Below are 22,032 nucleotides of genomic sequence, written 5' to 3' on the forward strand. Positions count from 1 at the left end.
GACACACTTCCGGTGATGTCAGGGGGTGTGGCATATGCTAATGAGTTATGCTAATGAGTCCCCCTAGCTCTTTTTCTACGAAATGACCCCTGCAAACATGTTATCTTTTTCTAGGTAGACATGGGGAAGGAAACATAGGCACTCCTGGCAGATCACCCACATTCTTCACAGCTCACTAGCAGTGTTCCCTCTAAGCTGAGTTAGTGTGAGCTAGCTCACAGTTTCTTAGCCTCCGGCTCACACATTTTAGTCTCAGCTCAGGAAGGATGGCTCCAGAGCAAACTAATTTATGCAGCAGCCAAATCGCTGGCTCACAACTTTAATGCCAGTAGCTCACAAAGTAGAATTTTAGCTCACCAGACTCTGCAGCTTAGAGGGAACATTGCTCACTAGTCAGAGGCAGCACCTGCAGAAGGCCCAAGACCTTTCCTGCACAAGATTTCGGGACTCAGGGTGGGGTGGAGGGCGTAGGCACAAGGGGAACGCAAACATGTTGTTGTTGTTCAGTCGCATGGACCAGATCACGCCAGGCCTTCCGGTCTTCCGCCGTCCTCTGAAGTTTGCTCAACTTCATGTTCGTTGCATCTATGACACTGTCTAACCATCTCATCCTTTGCCGTCCCCGTCTTGATACATACATACATACAGCTGCACAATTATAGCAAGCATTCCTGTCAGCCACCCAGTAGTTCTGGGGAAGAGGAGTCAGGGAGAGAATAAAACTAATACCGTGGTAGCAGCTGCTTCTGAAACCTTATCTCAATCTGCATAGTCAGTCAGGTCTCTAACGGCCAGTCAGAAGCCCTGCTAGGCAGGAGCCCCACCTACCTCCATCCAGTTTATAAAGACACTTGGCAGACACCAAGAAAGATGTTGGTGAGCACCATGGTGACCATGGCTGTGGAGCCCTGTAGTCAGAGGCTTACGATGTCTGTCTAGTACCTCTGGATGTTACCAAAAAAAAAAAAGTGGAGGGACAGGTTTTGGTGCCAGACTCTCTAGTCCTTTCAAACATTGCCCCTTCTACATATACTTAAGGAGCGCAAAGTTAACCAAATGGAGCTATTAAAAAATATCACTACAACCATGGGAATAGTATTGATTCAACTTAGGTTTGCCAACCTCCAGGTGGGGGCTGGAGATCTCCTGGGATTGCAGCTGATCTCCAGACTGTGTAAATTGCTTGTTTGATTATTACTTATTTATTTAAAACATTTGTTCCACTTCTCCAGGAGAAAATGGCTGCTTTCGAAGGTGGACTGTGTGCCACTATACCATACTGAAGTCCCTCCTGTCCCTAAACAATACTTTCCCACACTCTACCCTCAACTCTCCAGGTATTTCTAAACCCTGGATTGGCAACCCTAATTCAACTGCTGCCATAGTCACGATCTATAACCATCCTTCACCACAGGGGCTAGGCAGGGCCGGATTTAGACTTGCTGAGGCCCTAAGCTATACAAAACCCAGGGGCCCCCTACTGGTCTCAGAAAAATTTAAAATATATACGCCTTTTAAATATTTGAAATAATTTTTTATATTGTGTTTTTATTTGAGGCCCCAGCAGATTGCGAGGCCCTAAGCTGTAGCTTATTTAGCTTATGCGTAAATCCAGCACTGGGGCTAGGCGAAAGTCTTGCTCTCCAAGTTGTTGTGAATGTTATTCCAGTCGTTCTCAAACGTCTTCCCCTCCACACACAACCTACAAAACCACAAGCTGCCACCCACTCCAACACCCGGGCAGGCAATTTCCTACTATTCAATAGGATAGATAGATGTAACCAAATGAATGTGCCTTCATAGTAGCGGTAGGGGGAGGAAAGAAGCCGATTTGCATCCCAGGAGCTACTCTCCCTTCAGCATGCATTTGCAAACCGGGAAGTGCATGGAATGTGCTGGCTAGCTATTGCTAAATCCTCCCTCTCTCACGCGTCCACCCGGAATTCAGCTGGGCGGCTACCAAGGCAGCAGTGGTGAGGTCATGTGATCTTCGCTAGTCTCACCCATTCGGCGGTCTCCCGGACAGAAAGTTATCGGGATCTTTCCCACCGACTTGACTGGGGTGTCTGTCTTGGAATCTACGTTTTGAAGTCAGCCGCAGGTAGGTCAGGGAGAAGAAAGGCGACACGTCGTGGGAGAAGACAGCAAGTAGGCACTAAGATCTCCTCTCCGCCGTAGAAAGGGGCTGAATGAGACCCGCTGTTTTACTGGAGAGTAGCGCGGAAGCCTGAAGCACCCAAGTGCCCGTGAAGGGTGGGAGGAGAACTCGCTAACATGCATTCTCCGTGCGGCGCCTGTTTTGGCTATTAGATCTGTGTCTGAACCCTTTTTTACATAACAATGATGCTGCGGCGAAGAAAGCTGGAACTAACCCATCTCTCAGTCGCGTCACTGTTTTTGTCCAAACGTCTGAAGGAAATAATGACGTTTAATTCTTATTGGCCTTCTTTTTTAAATTGTTCGGAAACGGCGCACGGAACTTAGTCTCCTGTCTAGAGAAATCATGGCTTTAAAGCTGGTCGGTTTTCACTCGAAGTAAGCTGTTAACAGATTCCTTTCTCGGTTACTGGATGCAACTTGCGTGCGGGCTGGTCACCCAAGAGCCTTGCCGCTAGTCCTGCGAGGGCCAAGAGGATTTTGATAGTAGTGTTTCTCAGACAGCAACCCCTGAAGACGCACGGCTTTGGAAGGGAAGCTTCAAGGCATGTTGTTCTTGAAAGGGGGCAAAATCCCAGGAAGTGGATGGATGCAAATTCTTGGGCATGCCACAAGCTTGAGCAATTTCACCAACTGTGTCTTTCCCCTGTGGTCTGTTGACAAGTGTGGCCCAATGTAGTCAATAATAGTTGACATGTATTTGTTTTGGAATTTTGTGGGCCAGATGGTTTACTTTGTAAGGTTCCACATTAGAAGAATGTGCTGGCAGACAAAGGCTCTAACACATATAATAATGGTGCTCTATCTTAAGTAATTTTATCCCTCTGATACTGAAGGTTCAACTTCTGGAAACTATCTATGTAACATTATGCAACCATGATGACATGCACGCTAGACTGGTTTGGGGGGGCGGCTCATAGCATGTTTCTACCATTGTATTCATCCAGGGTGCTTGTGAGGACTTGTGGCTAATGTTGCATATAGCTATTTGAAAGATTTCTAATGACTAATATGTCTTTTCTTGACAGGTACCGGGTTATGTTCATTTTCTACCTATTGTTGCTTCAGCTGCTGCAAACATTACTTGCATTTCCACATTACCAAAGAAAACTAAAGGTATCAAAGTATGCAATGAAAGAAGGTAATTTTCACTTAAAAAAAAAGAAACTGTACTTTGTAAAACTGACTAGATCAGCTAATACTGAAATTGTGTTCCCATTATGAAGCACAAGGTTAGCCACACAATGCAAAATAATGATTTGTATATCAAAGCTTTAACTTTCCTTCATTATATAGAGAAACAAGTGTGGTGAAGACTTGTCCAGGTCCTATATCATAAGACAGGTCAAGAAATAATTCATTTATGTGCACAAGAGATCCCAAGAATGTATGATGATAGCCATCACAGTATGAGCTAAAACACATAGTTCTGGATTTAAACAGCATGTTCAGTCAGTTTCCCTATACTAAACATGTATGGCAGAAGACTGCAGGTCACAATAGATCTAGGATGGCTTCACACAACCATCAGTGTTGGCATACTATGTAAATTTATCATTTCGCTGTTGTATTATTTAAGCATCATCTGAAATTATCCATAATTCATCCACATGCCAGTCCCCATTAGAGGTGTGTATTATATGCAGCCCTCTAAGCTTTAGCTAAATATGCAATCTCTGCTTAATTGGCACCATCAGATTCATAGAGAGGTTATGCAGGGTTGTTTTTTTTTTACCAGGGAAATGTCTCCATCAGACTTCCTTGAAAGATTAACAGGGAAATGATATCTTGTTGAGGTGTGTGCCTACTAAAATCACTACATTATCTTGCTATAAGGTTGATCTCCGCTTCAAACTGCCTTCAGTTTAACCACGATGTGCTCCAAGCGACACCCAGTTCTGTTTCTCCTTAACAGAACGCAGTGAACTCCTTGATATCGAGAAAAAAAGTGTTTGGTGGTGGCAATGAAATGGATGATGGCCAATAAACTGAAGCTCAGTCCAAATGAGACATGGACCCTCAAATGATTAGAGCACCGCCTGTTCTAGATTATTTAGTGTTCTTTCTAGCAGGTTTGTAGCTTGTGGGTATTTTAAGTCCATGCTTTCAGAAGAAGGCATAAGTCTCCCCTTTTAGCATCTTTGATTAGAGTGGCAGCTATAGGCTGTAATTCTAAGGACACTTTATTGCTAGTAAATCCCATTGGGTAACAAGCTACTTTATTTTATTTATTTATTTATTTTATTACATTTATACCCCGCCCTCCCCGCGAACAGGCTACTTCTGAGCAGACATCATTCAGATTGCTCCCATAACCTTTCCCTAAAAATGAGATTTTCCCACAGTTGTTTGTATTATTGTTGCCCATTGCAAAGATCAAAGTGCTGAGCCTTACCTTTAAAGCTTTAAACAGCATGGGACAAGGGTACCTGAAGGATTACCTACTCCCATACTGCTCTGCTTGTCAGCTTAGTTCCCAAGCCTTGCTCTGAGTACTCCTACCTTATGAAGCAAGGCAGATGATATTCAGAGACAGGGCTATTCCAGGGGTTCTTGTTATGGACTGCCTTCTACAGGGGTTCACCTGGTACCTAATCTGTTATTGTTCAGGTGGTAGATGAAGACATTTTTGTTTGGTGAGGCCTTTTAATATGCTGTTATTAGATGACCTTTAGAGGTGTTTTTGATATCTGGACAGTTTTACAGATCTTACTTTATATTTTACTGATGGAACTGTTTTATTTGGGATACTGTTTTATTGTGGCTTTACTGTACTCTTATCTGACTGCTTTTATGGATATATAATTTGCTGCTTGTCTGCTTCACAGCTATTATCTCACGATTATAAGATCAATACCATTCTTTTACTAGTATATTATTATTTTGTTTTTAATGTTGATTTTTTATTGTTCTGTTGTAATCTGACTCAGGCATCCTCAGGAGCAACAGGGTATAAATACCCTCCAATATGATTTAAAGTAAGGATAGTCATTACCATTGGTTTTCCAGATCACACAGTTTCTTGCTAATATGTACAAAAGTTTGGGGTCAGTCATAGTGCTGGTTATGTTTTTATTTTTCTTGGCCAACCAGCCACACTTTTCTATCTAGAAATTCAGGTTACTATTACTAAGGTTAACTATCACATATTGCTGCCCTGTCATATATCTTAAGATTTTAGAAAAATTCTCAGTTCACTTGAAGTTCTGAACCTTAGAGTTGAGCTAAAAAATCAAAATAAAGAACATTTCCTACTAATCTTGTCACTGTGGATGACACAGTCCACATTAGATTCCATTTTTCTTAAGCAGTCCCGCTGGCTCTTCAGTGACTTTACAAATTGATGGGGACACACAGTTCCTTTCTTACAGATAGGATGATAAGAACAAATAGGCTAAGCTGTGTGGAGAGGCGACTAATATCAAACATGCAAATAGTTTCAGAGGGTAATCATGTTGGTATGCAGTACAACAGTTAGATTTGAGTCCAGTAGCACCTTAGAGACCAAAAAGAGTTCAAACACACACACACCCTCCAGTCCAGTAATTTTTAGATAGTGAATCTGATCTGGCTCTTCGGCATGCAGAAATCAGTCAGAACTTCAGATTTTTGTTCCTGACACCTGCTCTTCTCGTTACCAATAATCTTTTTTCCTCCTTGGGGATATTTCCTTCTTTGTGATATGTAAAAAGAAAGTAAAATGTCTAATGTGATTCTTCTCTTGTTGTTGTTTAAAGGTAACTGCCCCTTAATGTTATATGAAGAGTAATAAAAGCAGCAAATGTGTGACTTTCTTGTAACTAACGAATAGCTTTCTGAAATGTCCCAGAATAAGAAGAAAAATTCCTAAGGGATGTACAGCGCAATTCCTGGGAGTAATCCCCACTGAATAGACCTAAACAGAATTCTGAGAAGATCTCTTTCGGACTGAAGTTATCACAGTAGTATCAGATTTGCAATGGGTGCATACTGCTATGACCCCTGACCAACTACAGGCTTTCCTACTGAACAGCATAGCTTCATGGCCATATTAACCCCCCCCACACACCTTTCTGATATTGCCGAAGCGTGATTTTTTTTAGACTTAAGAAAGTGCCATATTCATACAAGAAGAATATGCATTTCAAGCCTTCAGAACTGCACCAGAGCCTGGTGTCCCGTCATTATTTAGAACTGCTCAACTGTACCTTTCAAAAGTAGCTTATGTGTTTAATTTGAAAAAATAAATAAAAGCTCTGTCAGAAATGAACCATAATAAGACAATTTTAGGCAAAATGGAAGGCAGCTTGGGAGAGAGAGCTAATTAAATTAAATTAAAGGCGGCTTGTGCCTGTGGTGCTCCCCCCTCCCTGTTTGGTGTAGTGGTTAAGAGTACCAGACTCTAATCTGGAGAACCGGGTTTGATTCCCCACTCCTCCACACGCAGCCAGCTGGGTGACCTTAGGTCAGTCACAGTTCTCTCAGACCTGTTCTCTCAAGAGAAGTTCTCTTAGAACACTCTCAGCCCCATCTACCTCACAGAGTGTCTGTTGTGGAGAGAGGAAGAGAAGGCGTTTGTAAGCCACTCTGAGACTCCAAGCGAAGGGCAGGGTATAAATCCAACTCTTCCTCTTCTCCCTGCCAAAGCGTCCCCATCTTCAGCATCACATCATGTATGAAGGTAGTTCATACACATTTAATGCTGTAGAGCCAGTTTGGTGTAGTGGTTAAGTGCGCGGACTCTAATCTGGGAGAACCGGGTTTGATTCCCCACTCCTCCACTTGCATCTCTGCTGATGTGACCTTGGGTCAGTCACAAGCTCTGGCACAGCTGTCCTTGAAAAAGAGCAGTTTGTGTCAGAGTTCTCTCAGCCCCACCCACCTCACAGGGTGTCTGTTGTGGGGAGGGGAAGGGAGAGGAGTTTGTAAGCCGCTCTGAGACTCCAAGTGAAGGGCGGGGTATAAATCCAATCTCTTCTCTTCTTCTTCTTCTTCTTAGAATGCTGAGGGGTCTTTCACTTAGGCAATTATTCCGGAGTGAATGCATTGAGATATTTTGAAATGCCAAAACTATGTTTCTGATTTAGATTTTTAAGCTTGCTAGTTGTTCTAAGGCTGTGGTCACACGCGCCAGTTGAAGCGGAGGGGAAGCAAGGCTATCTCCTCCGGGGGAATTTGACACACAGTTGCAAGATCACACCTCCCTTTGTAGCTGTGGGCTCAGCCCGTCACTGTGTGATCAGATGCAACTGCGGGTGAGTCAGGTTTTTTTGCCGTTCGTTTCCCGTGCGCATAAATGAGAAATTGCACCTCTGCACTGAGGGCCCCCTATGGAGTATGCAATGATGCGCGTACTGCAAAAAGGGGAGGAAAAACTGACACCAAGCTGGGATGGAGTGATCAGACCATCCCGACAGCATGAGAGGGTTGCTTGCACGGTCAGACAGAGGAAAGTCTGTCCATGGCCCATCAGAACCCGACTTTTCCTGGTGTCTTTTAATTCCGTTTCTGCGGCGGTGCAGCACGGGTTGCCGACGACGGCAGGATGCTTCCCAGATGTTGCTGTCTGATCGCACCCTTTAGATCCGCCAGGCATTCGCACCTGTGTCAGATCTAAAGGCGCGTGTGATCGCAGCCTAAGTACAACAATTCAGTGGTAAGCTGTGAACGATGCGTTACAGCCTTTGAAAAAGACCCGTACTTTTAAAGTGATGAAACCAGAAAGGGTAGCTTTTTAATTTTACTACCAGTTATGAACAGACCCGTATCTATGGCGCTCATGTAGCCATGTCCCCTCTCTGCTTTCCTGTTTTCATTTTAAAAATTCAGCCTCTAGCACCTTTCCTTGCTGACATAAAAGGAAAAACGTGCAATAGGTTTTCTGCTAGATTGCCTGGAAAGCACTGGGAGTGAGGAAGCTGTGAGAGGACTCTGGAAGTGAGTCAATTAACCAGTTTACTGACTTTCTTCTCATCTGATTATAGCCTGTTCTTCTTGGGACCTGTGAGAGCATTGGACCCAGCACTGGAATGTATTTTGGGACCCTCCTGTCAATTACACCTCACAATAGCCTCCCTCCTTCAGAAATTAGAGCTTCATTGGCTCTAAATTCAATTGCTGCCAGTTTAGGGAATGGCTCCAGCAAGCTCATTCCAGGATTCAGAAGTGGGGATGAAGCACAACAAGACTGAACCAAAGATGATCTTTTAGGATGAGACTCAAGATTTTTAAAAAATTGTGATGAAGCAGGGCATGAGTCAAGTGACCAGGAATTCAGGGCAAGTAGACGACTTGCAGAAAGGTTCATAAAATACACAAGGTGAAGCAGAAGTGCATGAGAAACCTGTTGCCTATTTGCAATCTTTGTGGTGGGGCTGCAGTGTTGTTAACCCTAACCCTAAGTCTAGGACAACAAACATAGTCCCAGTTGTCACCAGGAGACTCGCAAGACAGAGGTTGCCATTTTGGAGAATGTGAGTGCCAGTCCCATTAGATATAGATTGCTGCAGAGATTCTTTGAAAAAATCCTAATGGAATAGGAGACCTCATTGAAATACCAGAGGCGGGAGGTTGGGGCAAGCTTAATTTAGCCACCTCTCTGAATAACTTCCAGGCCCCAAGTAGGGGTCAGTCACCAGAGGTCGCCATGATTTCCATGTGCACACACACACTTACACACATACGCACACATGAAAATACAAAAAAAATCCCATATACCCCAAAACCAAAAAAGAAGAATCCTAATGGAGTTCTGATTTAAGTATTTTTTACTATTTTTTTCCAGTATTCGCCTCAGCAGAGCAAGCCAATTCATTCATTGGACGGCATCTTCTAAACAATATACTTGAGCTTGAAATATTTAACACAGATAACCTTGAAAGAGAATGCCATGAAGAACTCTGTAATTACGAGGAAGCAAGAGAAATTTTTGATGACCCAGAAAAAATGGTAATTACTTTACTTTGGTGGCCTGTATAGGAGACATTTCAAAGGTCAATGTGGAAGACCATTTTAAATGTTCAATAACTAGTTCACAACCCATTCTGCTTAGGAGTCAACCACTGATGTTGTCGTTTGATTCGTTCTGGTTTAGTGCAGTTGGTTCTTAGTGGAACAAGAATTACTGCTCATAGAGATCAAGGGATCTGGAACATGCGCTGGGACAAGGAATTCCCTTAAAGCTCTTCCATATCTATGTGATTCACTTTAACATTTATTGGATGAATGTCCAAGTACTGCAGTTGCTTACTGGGTACAGGTAGATCTTGTGGTGGTTCACTAAGAGGACTATAGCTCATTACCATTCAGTACCACTAAAGAGGGAAGGTGTTTGGTGCCTTCACTGGAGGGCATCAGGATGCAGTGACAGAACAACTGAGATATTGCTACAGCACAGCTAGTAAGGGGATAGAAGAAGCCACTGCCAGCAAGCAATATCCCTGTTTGACTACCCCTTTTCATTCCATTTGTATAATTCACAAGGACAGCAGGTGATCTCTTATCTGTACAATGTGTTCTGCTACTGGCGAAGAACCAGAAATTTCACTTAGGGGTGCGCTGTGACCAGAAGATCTATGTGTTTGGGCCTGAGGGGGCCTGTGAGCATTGTGGGCACACTTCCCTTCCTTGTGGTGTCTGGTTAGGGCTTGCTTGTACAGGCGGATGTTTGTTGAGGTAGATGTTGGTTCATGAGGTAGGTGTTTTGTTATGAGGTAGATGGACTGTTTCTCCCTGTATGTCCCTGTGTACAAGCTATGGTCTGCAACTTACCAAGTTCTGGTTGTTCCCTCATTAAAGGTGGCTTGCCTGACACTGGCAAAGGCCTGTGCTTTCTCTGCAATTGCTCTGACTTTATAGAATGGGCTCCCCAAGGAAGTCAAGAGTGCTATATGAAACTTTCAGGAGGCACTGCAAGGCTGTTTTATTCACCAGCTTTTTTAATGGAGTATAAGTTGCAGGCATTTTATTACGTTTTATTAGGTTGGAGGGAGAATTTGGAGTTCTATTGTTTGATGTTTTAATTATGTATTGTAAGCCACCTTGACTTATGGGTAAAGGTGGATATAATTTTTTTTTAATAAGTAAATAAACATACATACAAACTACATCAAATGCTGAGCCTGGGGAGCTCACTGTTACATGACATTAAGGCTTTGGTCTGAAACACATGCATATGGAAGAGTGCGCTATCAAGACTAGTGTAGCATAAGGCTGATTCATGACTCAGCATATCCGAGCCCCATAAAAGTCAGCCTTTGCCAGCAGTAGCTCGTGTTCTACTGTTCTGGGAATGGGAGGCCAATTATTTCCAGCATGCGTGCTTTTTAAAAAAATCTGATTTTTAAAGCCCATATTCTGGTAAGAACATGGAAAATGTTAACTTTTACACTAATACAAGCAATATCTCCAGAAGTCACAATACAAGCAAATACTACTGTGGTTAAGGAATCCTTTCCTACTGTCTTGCATCAGGTGTTGGGTCTTCTCACCCAAATTATTACTACTTGTGGAAATAGCTTCATTAATATTATCATTAAGGCAAATCTTTAACATTCTGAACCAATTCCATCCAGAGTTTATCAGGAGCAGCTCTCAGGGAGAGACACATTCTTAACAGAAATTTTTCTTAACCTTAGAAGTATGTATTTTCCTTCCATGTTCCTGTAGATTTACTCTCAAGCATATTGTTTTATTTTTCTAGAAGACTTTTTGGAGTGAATATGTCTCTAGAAATTCTGGCAAAAAGCCAGGTAAGACGAAAACACTCATGTCTTGGTCAGCTTTGCTTTTTATGTCACAAATACGAATGTAGCTTATTTTCAATAGTTTAATCAGAATTTACTTGTCTTTGCATACTTATTGTCATGTTTTCCTAAAGTACTATGCAGTCCTATTGGACAATGAAACCTCACTTTTACCTTTGAACCAAAGCAATTTTTGCAATGGTCTTGGAGTTGCCAGATGTTGTATGATACTTGTGTATAGTGCAATATGCTGCTTGTCTCAGTGGAGGAGGGTACCTAGAGTGTGGACTGTATGGCATTATACCCTGTTAAATCCCTCCCCTCTCCAAACTCCACCCTCCCCAGGTTGCACCCCCAAATCTCTAGGAATTTGCCAATCCAGAGCTGGCAACCCAACTCATAGACAATGCCAGTGCAGTGCTTCAATTCATACTGGGAAAAGAAGTGTGAAACATTGTATAAAGCATTTATTTTCCCTTTGGGTCAAAACATCCCGAGTACAGGAAAGAGTACCTTGGGTGGATGCTCTTTTTTTGTATTCTAGAAAGTGTGGTTTGTTTCACTCACATATTTTGTTTTACCTGGAAGCAGCCACTCTGTGAACATGTTGGCCTGCTGCACTCCGCTCATCCAGGTTTTATGCTGCAACTTGTGGCAGGCACCAAGTCTGGTTGCAGGAATGGACTGGGAAATCAAAATATGCCCTAGAGCAAACAAAGCTTGCTGGTGCAAGAATCAGCAACTGGCAGCATTCACACATATCATTATTGCCACTGAAGGATGCAAACCAAACAGCCCCTGCAGAGCTACTGGGGCTTGGAGCTGCTTGCTCCTGGCTGCCAGTGGCTTGCCATGGCGGCAGTCCGCTGTGAACTTTCCTAGTAAGTTAAATAGCCAGCTTGCCCTGGCTTTGAGTCGGTGTGTTGTATAATGATAGGCCAAAAGTTTTTCTCCAGTAGATCTTGGGCTTCCATGAGACAGGTGTTGTGGGTCATCAAGATACTCCCGGTATAGCAGGAGACTCCCCTCCAGCGACACCCCAACTCCACTTGGTAGGCAGATAAACAAAAAATGCCATTGTATTGGTTGATGGCATGACACAATTTCTGGGGCAAACCCAGAAGGAAAGTCACACAGCTCTAGGACTCAGTGAAAATTATATGGTAAAATCATAGTTTCTGCTGATTGCTAGAGTGATGTGATGTCACTTCTGAGTTTGCCCCCCCCCCATTTTTTGCCCCCCAAGGACGACAGCACCCCTGATGTCCTTGCCCCTCCAGTCTCCTGCTGAGTGCCAGCCACCCTCTATATGGGTGATGCTCAGTGTGGAACAATTATTACAAAATAACTTGTATTTATGTAAAGTTGCATTTGTAATTTTTTTCAGAATAAACCAGGAACAGTTTTAGGACGTTTGAAAAACTAACACATCAGTGTTTTGAGATAGTAGCAGATGAAGGATGTAAAATTAAGATCTAGAATCAGAGCAGGCTTCTGATATACTTTATTCTTTTGACCTGTTTAGATGGCAAAGAAGCACAGGAGATTGATGTTATACTGCTTCTGACTGGTCTAATTGCAATTGGAGTGCTATTGGTTATAACTGGCTTACTAATTTATTATCTCTGCAAAAGAAAATGCCCACGAAGACAACCACGACGGTAAGGCACTGAATGGTGGAACTATTTAATATGGTTAGAGTTGGCATTAAATCTCTGCATCCTAAATACATTTCTGGATTAGGCCTGTATAGATGCAAGCAAACATGTAACAAATGCAGTAAACTAAATCCAAAACATATCATGAGTGCAATTTCCCCAAAGAATTCATAGACTTATAGACTGAACAGCTGACAGTTATTGTTTGGTATTGATGTGCATTTTAGTAGTTCTTGCTTTTTTGGTAACAGCTTCAAGAAAGTTCTGTTGCTTTATTTCTACAAAAAATAAATAAATAGTGGGATCCTCTTGGGACCTTCGTACAGTTTGGCCACCCTGTCTAATACTGTAGTTAAATTTGTACACAAAGATATACAAAATGATTGAAAACAGAGGAAAATTCCAATGTAAATATCAATATTAGAACTCTTCAAAAGCAACCACTGATGTTTGTTGATACCACAGTGGTAAAATCAGAGGTGGGTGGGGAATAACAGAACGATCTCCTGATGGGGATTTCAAAGTTTAAAGTGAAGACTCTTTATGGGAGTGAAAACTTCACATGAAAGCACCCTTCTACTGACGTACGTGTTTTGATCTTCAGATAACTAATGCAATATGTGCTGATAATTAAACCAGTTCTTGTGAGAACTGACAGGAAACTATCTTTGTCAGTGACAGATATCCTGATTGAGCAACAAGAGATCAACGCATGGAAGCAACCTTCTATGTGTGTAATTTATGTAAATCCAGATGAGTGCCCGCTTGAGATACATCTTTTCAAGCACATGGAAAAGTCCATCCAAGGCCCCCCAGTGTTAAGCATTACCAGAACTGGGGTGGGATTGTAATGTTGATGTTCCTATTGTCCCTTAAACAAGTTGCTGATTTCATGGCTACTTTCCAATTACACAATTTTAAATTTGCTTCTGTGACAACAAAGCTTTTTATATTTTCTTAAGCATTTGCTGTTTAGTATACCTGATAAGTTAGAGAAGCATGAAATACTTTCTATGTTTAAAGCAATTTAACAGAACATCATTCTAGGGTTATTTCACATTTAGGAAAAATGGGGGTTGTTTCACTGTGATGAACTTTGTGTGAAGTGACTCAAGGAAACCACAGGAAGCAGTTAAAACTATGTTATATAGTACCCATATAGCTTCTTTAAACTAATTCTGGACAACTTCTACAGCTCTCTTCTGTGGTACCACTACAGGAGCCTCTAATGACCATATCTGCACTGTAGCATGGGGTTAGAACCAGATAATCTTGGCACTCTTCCTACAGAGAAATATCCATTTAACAGCAACCATACTTCCTTCCGGAACTGACACCAAATGCAATTATTATAGATCACTTTAGCATGGGAAGGCATCAGTGCCAGGGTCATGGGGACTTGTAAGATTATTCCACAGATATCACTGTACAGTCCTAGCTTTTATAGGCTGCGGTCACACGGAACAGTAGCCACGCTAGAGAGACGGAAGATAGGCAGATTTTCCGGGCGCGATCTCACCACCACATCTGGGAAGCGTAGAGCTACCGTGGCTCAACCGAGGCTTCCCTCCGAAGATGCGCGGCAAAAAACTAGTACCTCGGAGGTACTAGTTTCCGGAAACCGCGGGGCAAGGGCGGGCGTCTGATCGCGTTTCCGGTGGCATCCGGCGCCCACCCATGTCCCCTCGCAAACAGGTCATTTCCCCCCCCCAAGACTCCATGGATGCGCACAAGCACCCAACGGAGCATGTGCACACTTCAGTTTAAAAAAGTAAAAAAGAAAAACAACCCCGTTTGCCGCACCGCCCCACTTCTTTGCCTGTGGTGTGATCGGCACCTCCTCCCTGGCCACCGCCAATATTGCGCGGTGTTAGCCCACTGAAGACAGAACACGGGTGCAAGGTGATCCAATAAAGACTGGAGTCTTTCAGGCTTATGTACAAGTAATTTACAGTTTATTATACAAAGCCTCCACCAAATCTTTACACTGAGTGACGTAATGCTCCGCTGACGATCACATTCCAAGAAGGAATGAACAGTACAGTACATCACTGAATATATACAACCATTGACCAATCAGGGCCAATGCTGAGTCACTCTTACACAGTGTTAATTAGCTCTGGCTAGAGCCAGCCAGAACTGGTCAGAGCCAGCTCTTATGTCACTTAGAGCTGTCAGCTCCTGTCAGTTAGATGCCTGTGATCTACAGCATGACTTAACATTAACATGGAATACTGACAGACGGGACCTCAACCGGACGTCTGATCTCGCAGTTGCGCGTATGTTTGCCACGCTTCCCCCCCCCCCCCCCCTTTCCAGCCCGTGTGTCCGGGGCCATAGTTAATTTTCTTGAGAGGCTATATGCTTTTTCTATCCTGTCTTGGTGCACATGTCTCAGTAAGCTTTAGGCAATCCCAGAACAAGTGATAGGTGTCACAAGGCCAACCCAACCTTATTTTCTGTCCTGCTGGACTAAAAGGCCCTGGGTGGCTCAAAGAAAGAAACCTTAGCCTGCTGTACTTATAGCCCAACACCACCACTATGAAATGCTATATAATTCTTGTTTTATGCTGCCATTCTTCAAAGTTCTTTTTTGTTTTTAAAGACACACAGGTTGTCGGCTGCATAATTCTTCCATCTTTAGGCGACATGAAGAATTTTCCTTAAATCCTCTCTCCCCATGCCCTGAACACACAGGACTGCCAAGCTATGAACAAGCAGTGGCACAAAGGGGAGATTATGATGCTCCACCTCCACCCTATCCAGGACTTTCAGGAAGATTTAAAGCATTCAAGAAGTCTCTCTCACTTCCTGGCCCTTGATTAATAAATATGACTTCTCAAAAGGATGAGACTGAATCTTGACTAAAAGAAATGTGCAGCTGAAATGCTGCAATATTGTGGTTGCTTCAGGATGGCCTTTCACAATGTGAAAAGGATGTGGCTCTTCAGCACACCTGAGAGGAAGTGAAGTGTGTCAGGTGAACAAGGAAGCCATCCTTCTGTAATGCTCTGGTGCCCTATTGTGAAATAATCCTTTTTCATACTTCTTCCCTAAGAACTGTTGTGAACTTGGCTTCTGTGCCTTTTGAGCCAATTGATATGCCATTTTTCTTGTATGTTACGAACTGAAAAGTTTAATGGTGATTTTTAAAAACCGTGTGTATTTTTTTAACTGTTAATCAGAATGAATGATAACAATGTAAATGTAACAAGGCAGTGTTATTTCTAAATACTTCTAGTAATATTTTAGATGAACTGGTAGTCTGTTAATATTTCATGGGTGATAGTGAACAAAGTTGGAACTCACGTACCTAACTTAAAAGGCCTCACTACCAAAGGGATATGACTGAAATTCTCTTCTCACTTTTCCTCCTTGCTTTATGCCCTCATCTTCAGGATGTGGCCTGTTTATTGCCTATCACATCTGTGATAAGAACTTAACATGACTGCTGTGCAAACTTGGAAAATTTGTTAATGAAATTTGTACATGAAGATAATTTATAGAGAATTGCTGCAATTTTAAAACACTTTATGTTTGTGGCAAATGTTATCACTAAATTAAAACTACAAGCTTTCCAGGCTTGCTGTCTCCTTCACACACAAAAAATGCGCACACAATGTCTACAAATGCCTGGTATAGAGATGTACTTAGGATGATTTTGCTTTTGCGGAGACAATTATAAAATGGAGCAGAAGAGTGCTTTTTGGGTCCCCACTGGAGAGTGTGAAGAAATTCCCTCCATCCCGATTTCAATTATTGTTAACTGCTTTGTCCATGCACAAGAACAGCACAGCTGCAGACTCGTAGCTGACAGAAGGGAGGTGGCTAGAGAGAGGAGCCCTCAGACTCCCAGCACAGAACACTCCAGCTCTCAAGAACCACCTATACTGTTAAGTCTGTGTGTTTTCACCTTTTCTTTGTTCCCTTACTCAGCCCAAAAACTTGAACAGATCATGTGTATTATTTTATTATTTTAACTTCCTTGTATTTTGAACTTTGTCTGATGTCTGGAAACTCACCATGCCTATTCAGTCTTGCTATCTGAAGTCTGGAGAGAAGCTTGTCATCCCTGGAACATGATACATGCACTTGCCTGTAAAAGCATAGGGGGACAGAGAGATTGGATTTATACCCCACCCTTCACTACCCGAATGAGTTTTAGAGTGGCTTACAATCTCCTTTCCCTTCCCCTCCCCACAACAGACACCTTGTGAGATAGGTGGGGCTGAGAGAGCTCTTTCAAGGACTGCTCGTGAGAGAACAGCTCTGAAAGAACTTGTGACTGACCCAAGGTCACACCAGCAGCTGCATGTGGAGAAGTGGGGAGTCAAACCCGGTTCTTCCAGATTAGAGTTCATGCTCCTAAATGGCAACACAGGTACAGAGTGTAAAACATATGACTCCATCTGGCAGAAGATACTCTCAGACTTATTGGTGGCAGTTGATGGTTGCCCAGCTTGTAATGTTCCTAGTTTCCACCTACCTTTTTCCTGTTTACCAGCCTAGCCAGGAGATGGTTTTGTATGTGTGGACAAAACTGCAAGATACACGGGTGAGGCTCTATGAACACAGACTGAGTTCTTAAAAGAGAAAGATCTTTATTCATTTTGACACAGCTTTAGAGCACATGTACATGGGGAAAAGGTGTATCGAAGCACTAAGGACTGCTGCAGAATTAAGAAAGGAAATAAAAATACTTGAAGCTATTCTAAGCTCTAGAGACACAAATGTTACCTTGGCATCCCCTCCATGGGATGAACACAAGCTCACAGGAACTTATGAAACAGAGGCAGACATCCCTCTATTCCCTCCCTTGTTCCTGGTCTGGCTTGAGCACTGCTAACCGGGTGTCCAGATCTCTTAAACACTTCCTGCCCTAGTTGGATGGGTTTCCCTTCACCCAAACCTGAGTTTGGAAACTGATGCTCCTCGTGGGTCACTCAGTACTCTTTTCCTGCAATCAGATCGGAGGACGTCTTCCTCCATTATTGCCTCACTCAGGTCATCCAAATAGCCATCCTTCCCATTTGCCCAACTGCCATGAAGGGGCATCTCCACTCAGCTGGCAATTACGTGGGTTATTATTCCCTTCCTTGGGAAAGAGTGTTCTTCCCTGAGGTTTGGGTCCCGTGGATGTAATTCAAAAGCATCTTACACTCACCTGTCACAACACTACCCACCTGAATATATTTGTGTATATATTTTACAGAACCCACAATTATCTATTTTACACTGGTGAATAAATTACTACATGATGTGATGCAGGACTAGCCCCGGACAGCAGAACTGAAAAGTTAGCATGGAAACTATTCCACAAAGCCGGTCACCAGGCCATGACTGTACTGGGAGCACAGTGACTCAGGTGTCTTATGTGTTAACTTTCTAATGCAGAGCAGGGGTCGTTTCGTAGAAAAAGAGCTAGGGGAACTCATTAGTATAACTCATTAGCATATGCCACACCCCTTGACATCACCGGAAGTGTGTCATAAGGCCACACACCCTGACATCACCGGAAGTGTGTCATAAGGCCACACACCCCGCCCCCAAAGGTCCCGGCCGCCGGTGCCGGCCTTGCAGCTCCACTGCCGAGCCCCATGAGGGGCCGGCGGTGGACCTGCAAGGCCGGCGGGAGTGCAAGGAAGTCCCGCGAAGGCCCTCCCTGGCCCCAGGCAGGCAGGGGTGGGGAGAGGCAGGGAGGAAGCAACTTACCCTCCCTCTTCTCCTGCCTCCTCCTGGCTGAATGAGGGCCGGAAGCGGGGCGGCCGGAAGCAGGGGGCGGGGCTTCGTCATGTGCCCCCCGCCCCCTGTACCTCACCCGGGGGAACTGCGATCCCCCGCGATCCCCCCCGAAATGACCTCTGATGCAGAGCATCATCTTTCCGCAAGAGTCACGGTGCAATGAAAAGTTACCATATGAGGTATTTTAGTCATGGTGTGGTGAGGAACCATATGGAACACTTTCCACATCACCTGTGTCTACCCTTCAACTTTCTTCCTATTAAATAAATACAACAGCAATGCTTGGGTTTTAAGGCATATTGCTCAGGATTGTAACCACTGCAGTTATGCATAACTGCATTGGTTAACACCCTAAACTACATACCGTAATTCACTATTTCATATGTTACCTAGGCCAACAGTGGCAAGCGTTTACCATTGTATTCTTGTAAATTTGCATAAGGTGCACCTGTAGAAATCCATTCTTCTACTCAGTGTTAAAAGAAAACATGAGCCTGGCTGAGTCCCAAGAATCTACTGATTCAGTCAGCACCCCTCTATTTCCTCCCTCACCAAAAATAATTTTCTTACTCAGGCAAATATGATCTATAGCATTCACACAGTATTTTTCTTATAAAAATTAAAAATTAGGCCAGAGACTGAGTAGATTCTTGAGCCCAATCAAGACTACTACCTCCAGCTCCATAACCTTTTAAGGGAACAATTTTACAGGCAGATATTGAGCTGCAGGTTTTTGTTAGTTTCATCTTTTGTCATCAAGTCTCAACCAACTTACGGTGACCCCTGGTGGGTTTTGAAGGCAAGAGACATTCAGAGGTGGTTCACCATTGCCTGACTCCGTGTAGCAATCCTGGGGACTTCCTTGGTGGTCTCCCATCCAGGGCTTTTTTTGTAGAAAAAGCCCAGCAGGAACTCATTAGCATATTAGGCCATACCCCTGACAGCACAGCTCGTTAGCATATTAGGCCACAACCCCATGCCTTCCCTTGGCTTGCCCGGGCAAGTCGGCCCTTGGAGAGAAGGGGAGGCCGTTTAAACTGCCTTCCCTTGGCTTGCCTGGGCGCCCCGCAGCTGCATCCCCGATCCTTCCAGGCCCCCCCCCCCCCGGCCCCCCCGCCTCTGCACCGGGGGGGGTCACCGCTCTCCAGGCCTTCCCTCTGTAGCCACGCACACAGAGGTTTTGGCCGTAGTGGGCATGGCCAACTCTGAAGCTAGCCGGAACTCCGTTCCTGATTCCTGCCCAAAAATAGCCCTGCCCAAATACTAACCGGGGCTGACCCTGCTAGCTTCCAGGATCCAATAAGATTGGGATATCCAGGTCAGGGCTGTGGTAGCAGCTTTTTTTAAAAAAAGCAACTCAGCCTTAAAATAGAGCAAGCCCCAGAACCTATTATCTGATCATTCTGCACTACCTCCCTACACCTTTGAGAATAAAACTGAGTAGAGCGCTCAAGGGCAAGTATTTATTTTTATGACTTATAAAAATGCTTTCTCCCCAATGGGGACCCGAAGCAGCATCATATACTTTTCTCCATTTTCTCTTCACCATAATCCTGTAAGGTAGCTTAGGCTGAGAGAGTGTAACTGACCCAAGATCACCCTGCAAGCTTCCACAGAGGAGTGGGGATCTGAACCATGGTCTCCCAGACCCTACTCCAGAGGTCTCCAACCTTTTGAGTCTGTGGGCCCCTCTGGATTTCCGACATCGTGTGGTACACACAACGACAAAATGGCTGCCATAGGAGGCAGAGCCATGCTCACACACACAGGAAATCCAAGTGTGGGGAAGAAGGGAGATAATTTAAAAGTATTTTAAATTTAAATAAAAGCTATGCCCACCCCCGCGCAGGTTTGGAATCCAATCCAAAGCAAACTCGTAAACTAAAACCAAAAGCAGTGTACTAGTACATTTTAAATACACACACACACATGTGGGGACCCTGCAAGAGCAGCTATCTCATTCTCCCCAACTTTTGCTTCCTCTCCTCTCCCCCTACTCCTCTGTCCCTCTATCTTTCTCCCTCCAACCACCTGTTCTCTTACTCCTCCATCCCTGTCACTTCCTCTCTTTCTGCCCCCCACCCCATCACTCTCCCACACTCACACCCATTCAACCCACAGCAACATTAGCAGCAATGCCTCTCCAGGAATCACAATGGATCTCCAAACTACAGAGATCAGCTTCCCTTAGGGTTCCCAGCTCCAGGTTAGGAAATTCCTGGAGATTTGGGGGTGAAGCCTTGGGAGGGAAGCAACTTCAGCAGGGTATAATGGCATAGGCATACAATGGCGTAGTTCCACCCTCCAAAGCAGCCACCTTCTTCAGGGGAGCTGATCTCTGTCATCTGGAGAGCAGCTGTAATTCTGGGTGATTGCCAGCCATTAATTGGAGGTTGGCAGCGCTATTTTCCCTTGAAGAGATGGCTGCTTTAGATGATGGAATCTTTGCCATTATACCTGTCTGAGGTCCTATCCTCCTCAAATCCCACCCCCTCCAGGCTCCACCCCTCAAATCTCTAGGAATTTCCCAACCTCCAATCTACCCTTACCTGCCCCAATTCAGCTTTCCACCACCTGCCTCCCTGCACACTCTACCTAGGAAAACTATGGTCTTTCTCCACAGTGGGGACCAAAGCAGCTTATATTATTCTCCTCTCCGCCTTTTTATCCGCACAACAACCCTGCGAGGAAGGTTAAGCTGAAAGTATGTGACTGGTCCAAAATCACCCAGTGAACTTCCACAGCAAGATGGGGACCTGAACCTTGGTCTTGCAGATGTAGCACTAGCTGCTACATCACACTGCCTTTCATAGGCTGGCTACTGTTGAACAGTAGTAAGCAGCTAGGACTACTTGAGTCATGCAAGTTGGGTAGTATTAAATCACCCAGATGTTGCTGCCAGGCCTAGGGTGTCCAACCTCAAGGTAGAATCTGGATATCCCCCCCCAATTACAACTGAACTCCAGACATCTGTCCCCCTGGAGGAAATGGCTGCTTTGGAGGGTGGAGCCTGTGTCATTATACAATGCTGAGGCCCCTCCCCTCCCCAAACCCTGCACTCCTCAGACTTCATCACAAAATCTCCATAAATTTCCTAGCCTGAAGCTGGCAACCTTAGGCCTGGTCCCAATGAATCCTCCCTCAAAGGCCAAAATAGGCCCAAAAAGGGCCTTGTCCCCATCCCCACCCCCTGCCTTTTTACTCATAGAAACTGAAGCCTGGAATACTGTGGTTACCATTGAGAGAATCCATTGCTTAAAGCCATAGGTGCTCTTTTTATTATTTTCAGATTTTTTTAAACCACCCAATCACATTTTTGTTGTTGTTGCAAACCTGGAGCCCTTTTCAGGTTTGTAGAAAGACATGTCTTCCTTGTTCACAACTCCAGTCACTGGATTTATGTATCCAAAGACATGACTGATTTCACTATAAGAATATAGGATACTATTAATTGTGGCTTTTGAATGAATAATCAGTCTCTTTTACTTTCTGTGTCGCCGAACAGGAGGAGAAAGACAGGCTATCACTATTGGCAGACAAGAGAGACTGTTGGTCTCTGATTGGCTGTAGCTACCATCACTGGTTTCAACAATCTTTCCTATGTAAGAGCCATGCAGAAAAGGAGGCAACAGCCTCTGATGAAAAGATTGATTTGTTCCCCACCAATGAAAACCAAAATAGTGCAATACACACACTTACCAGAAAACAAAACAAAATGATATTTAGATCCTTTGCATTGAATTTTTAAGCTT

General features: G+C 44.0%; 1 protein-coding gene across 1 annotated transcript; it reads left to right on the top strand.

Annotated features, from left to right (window-relative positions):
• Positions 1–2,023: 2,023 nt before the first annotated feature.
• Positions 2,024–16,114, top strand: PRRG4 (proline rich Gla (G-carboxyglutamic acid) 4 (transmembrane)). The gene is made up of 6 exons (XM_015409738.1): positions 2,024–2,101; positions 3,186–3,298; positions 8,921–9,084; positions 10,838–10,886; positions 12,406–12,541; positions 15,144–16,114. Exons 2-6 carry the CDS (start codon positions 3,196–3,198, stop codon positions 15,358–15,360), a joined length of 669 nt encoding a protein of 222 aa, XP_015265224.1. The 5' UTR covers positions 2,024–2,101; positions 3,186–3,195; the 3' UTR covers positions 15,361–16,114.
• Positions 16,115–22,032: the final 5,918 nt, after the last annotated feature.

Source organism: Gekko japonicus, unplaced genomic scaffold (assembly GCF_001447785.1).
Source record: "Gekko japonicus isolate JY-2015 unplaced genomic scaffold, Gekko_japonicus_V1.1 scaffold113, whole genome shotgun sequence".
Taxonomy (NCBI): Eukaryota; Metazoa; Chordata; class Lepidosauria; order Squamata; family Gekkonidae; genus Gekko; species Gekko japonicus.

What these genes read in the sequence shown, in the direction of transcription:
- PRRG4 (XM_015409738.1), top strand. Translation starts at nt 3,196, where the DNA reads ATGTTCATTTTCTACCTATTGTTGCTTCAGCTGCTGCAAACATTACTT. An exon ending in TTGATGACCCAGAAAAAATG is followed by an intron (nt 9,085 to 10,837) that starts GTAATTACTTTA and finishes TTATTTTTCTAG; the next exon opens with AAGACTTTTTGGAGTGAATA. An exon ending in AAATTCTGGCAAAAAGCCAG is followed by an intron (nt 10,887 to 12,405) that starts GTAAGACGAAAA and finishes TGACCTGTTTAG; the next exon opens with ATGGCAAAGAAGCACAGGAG.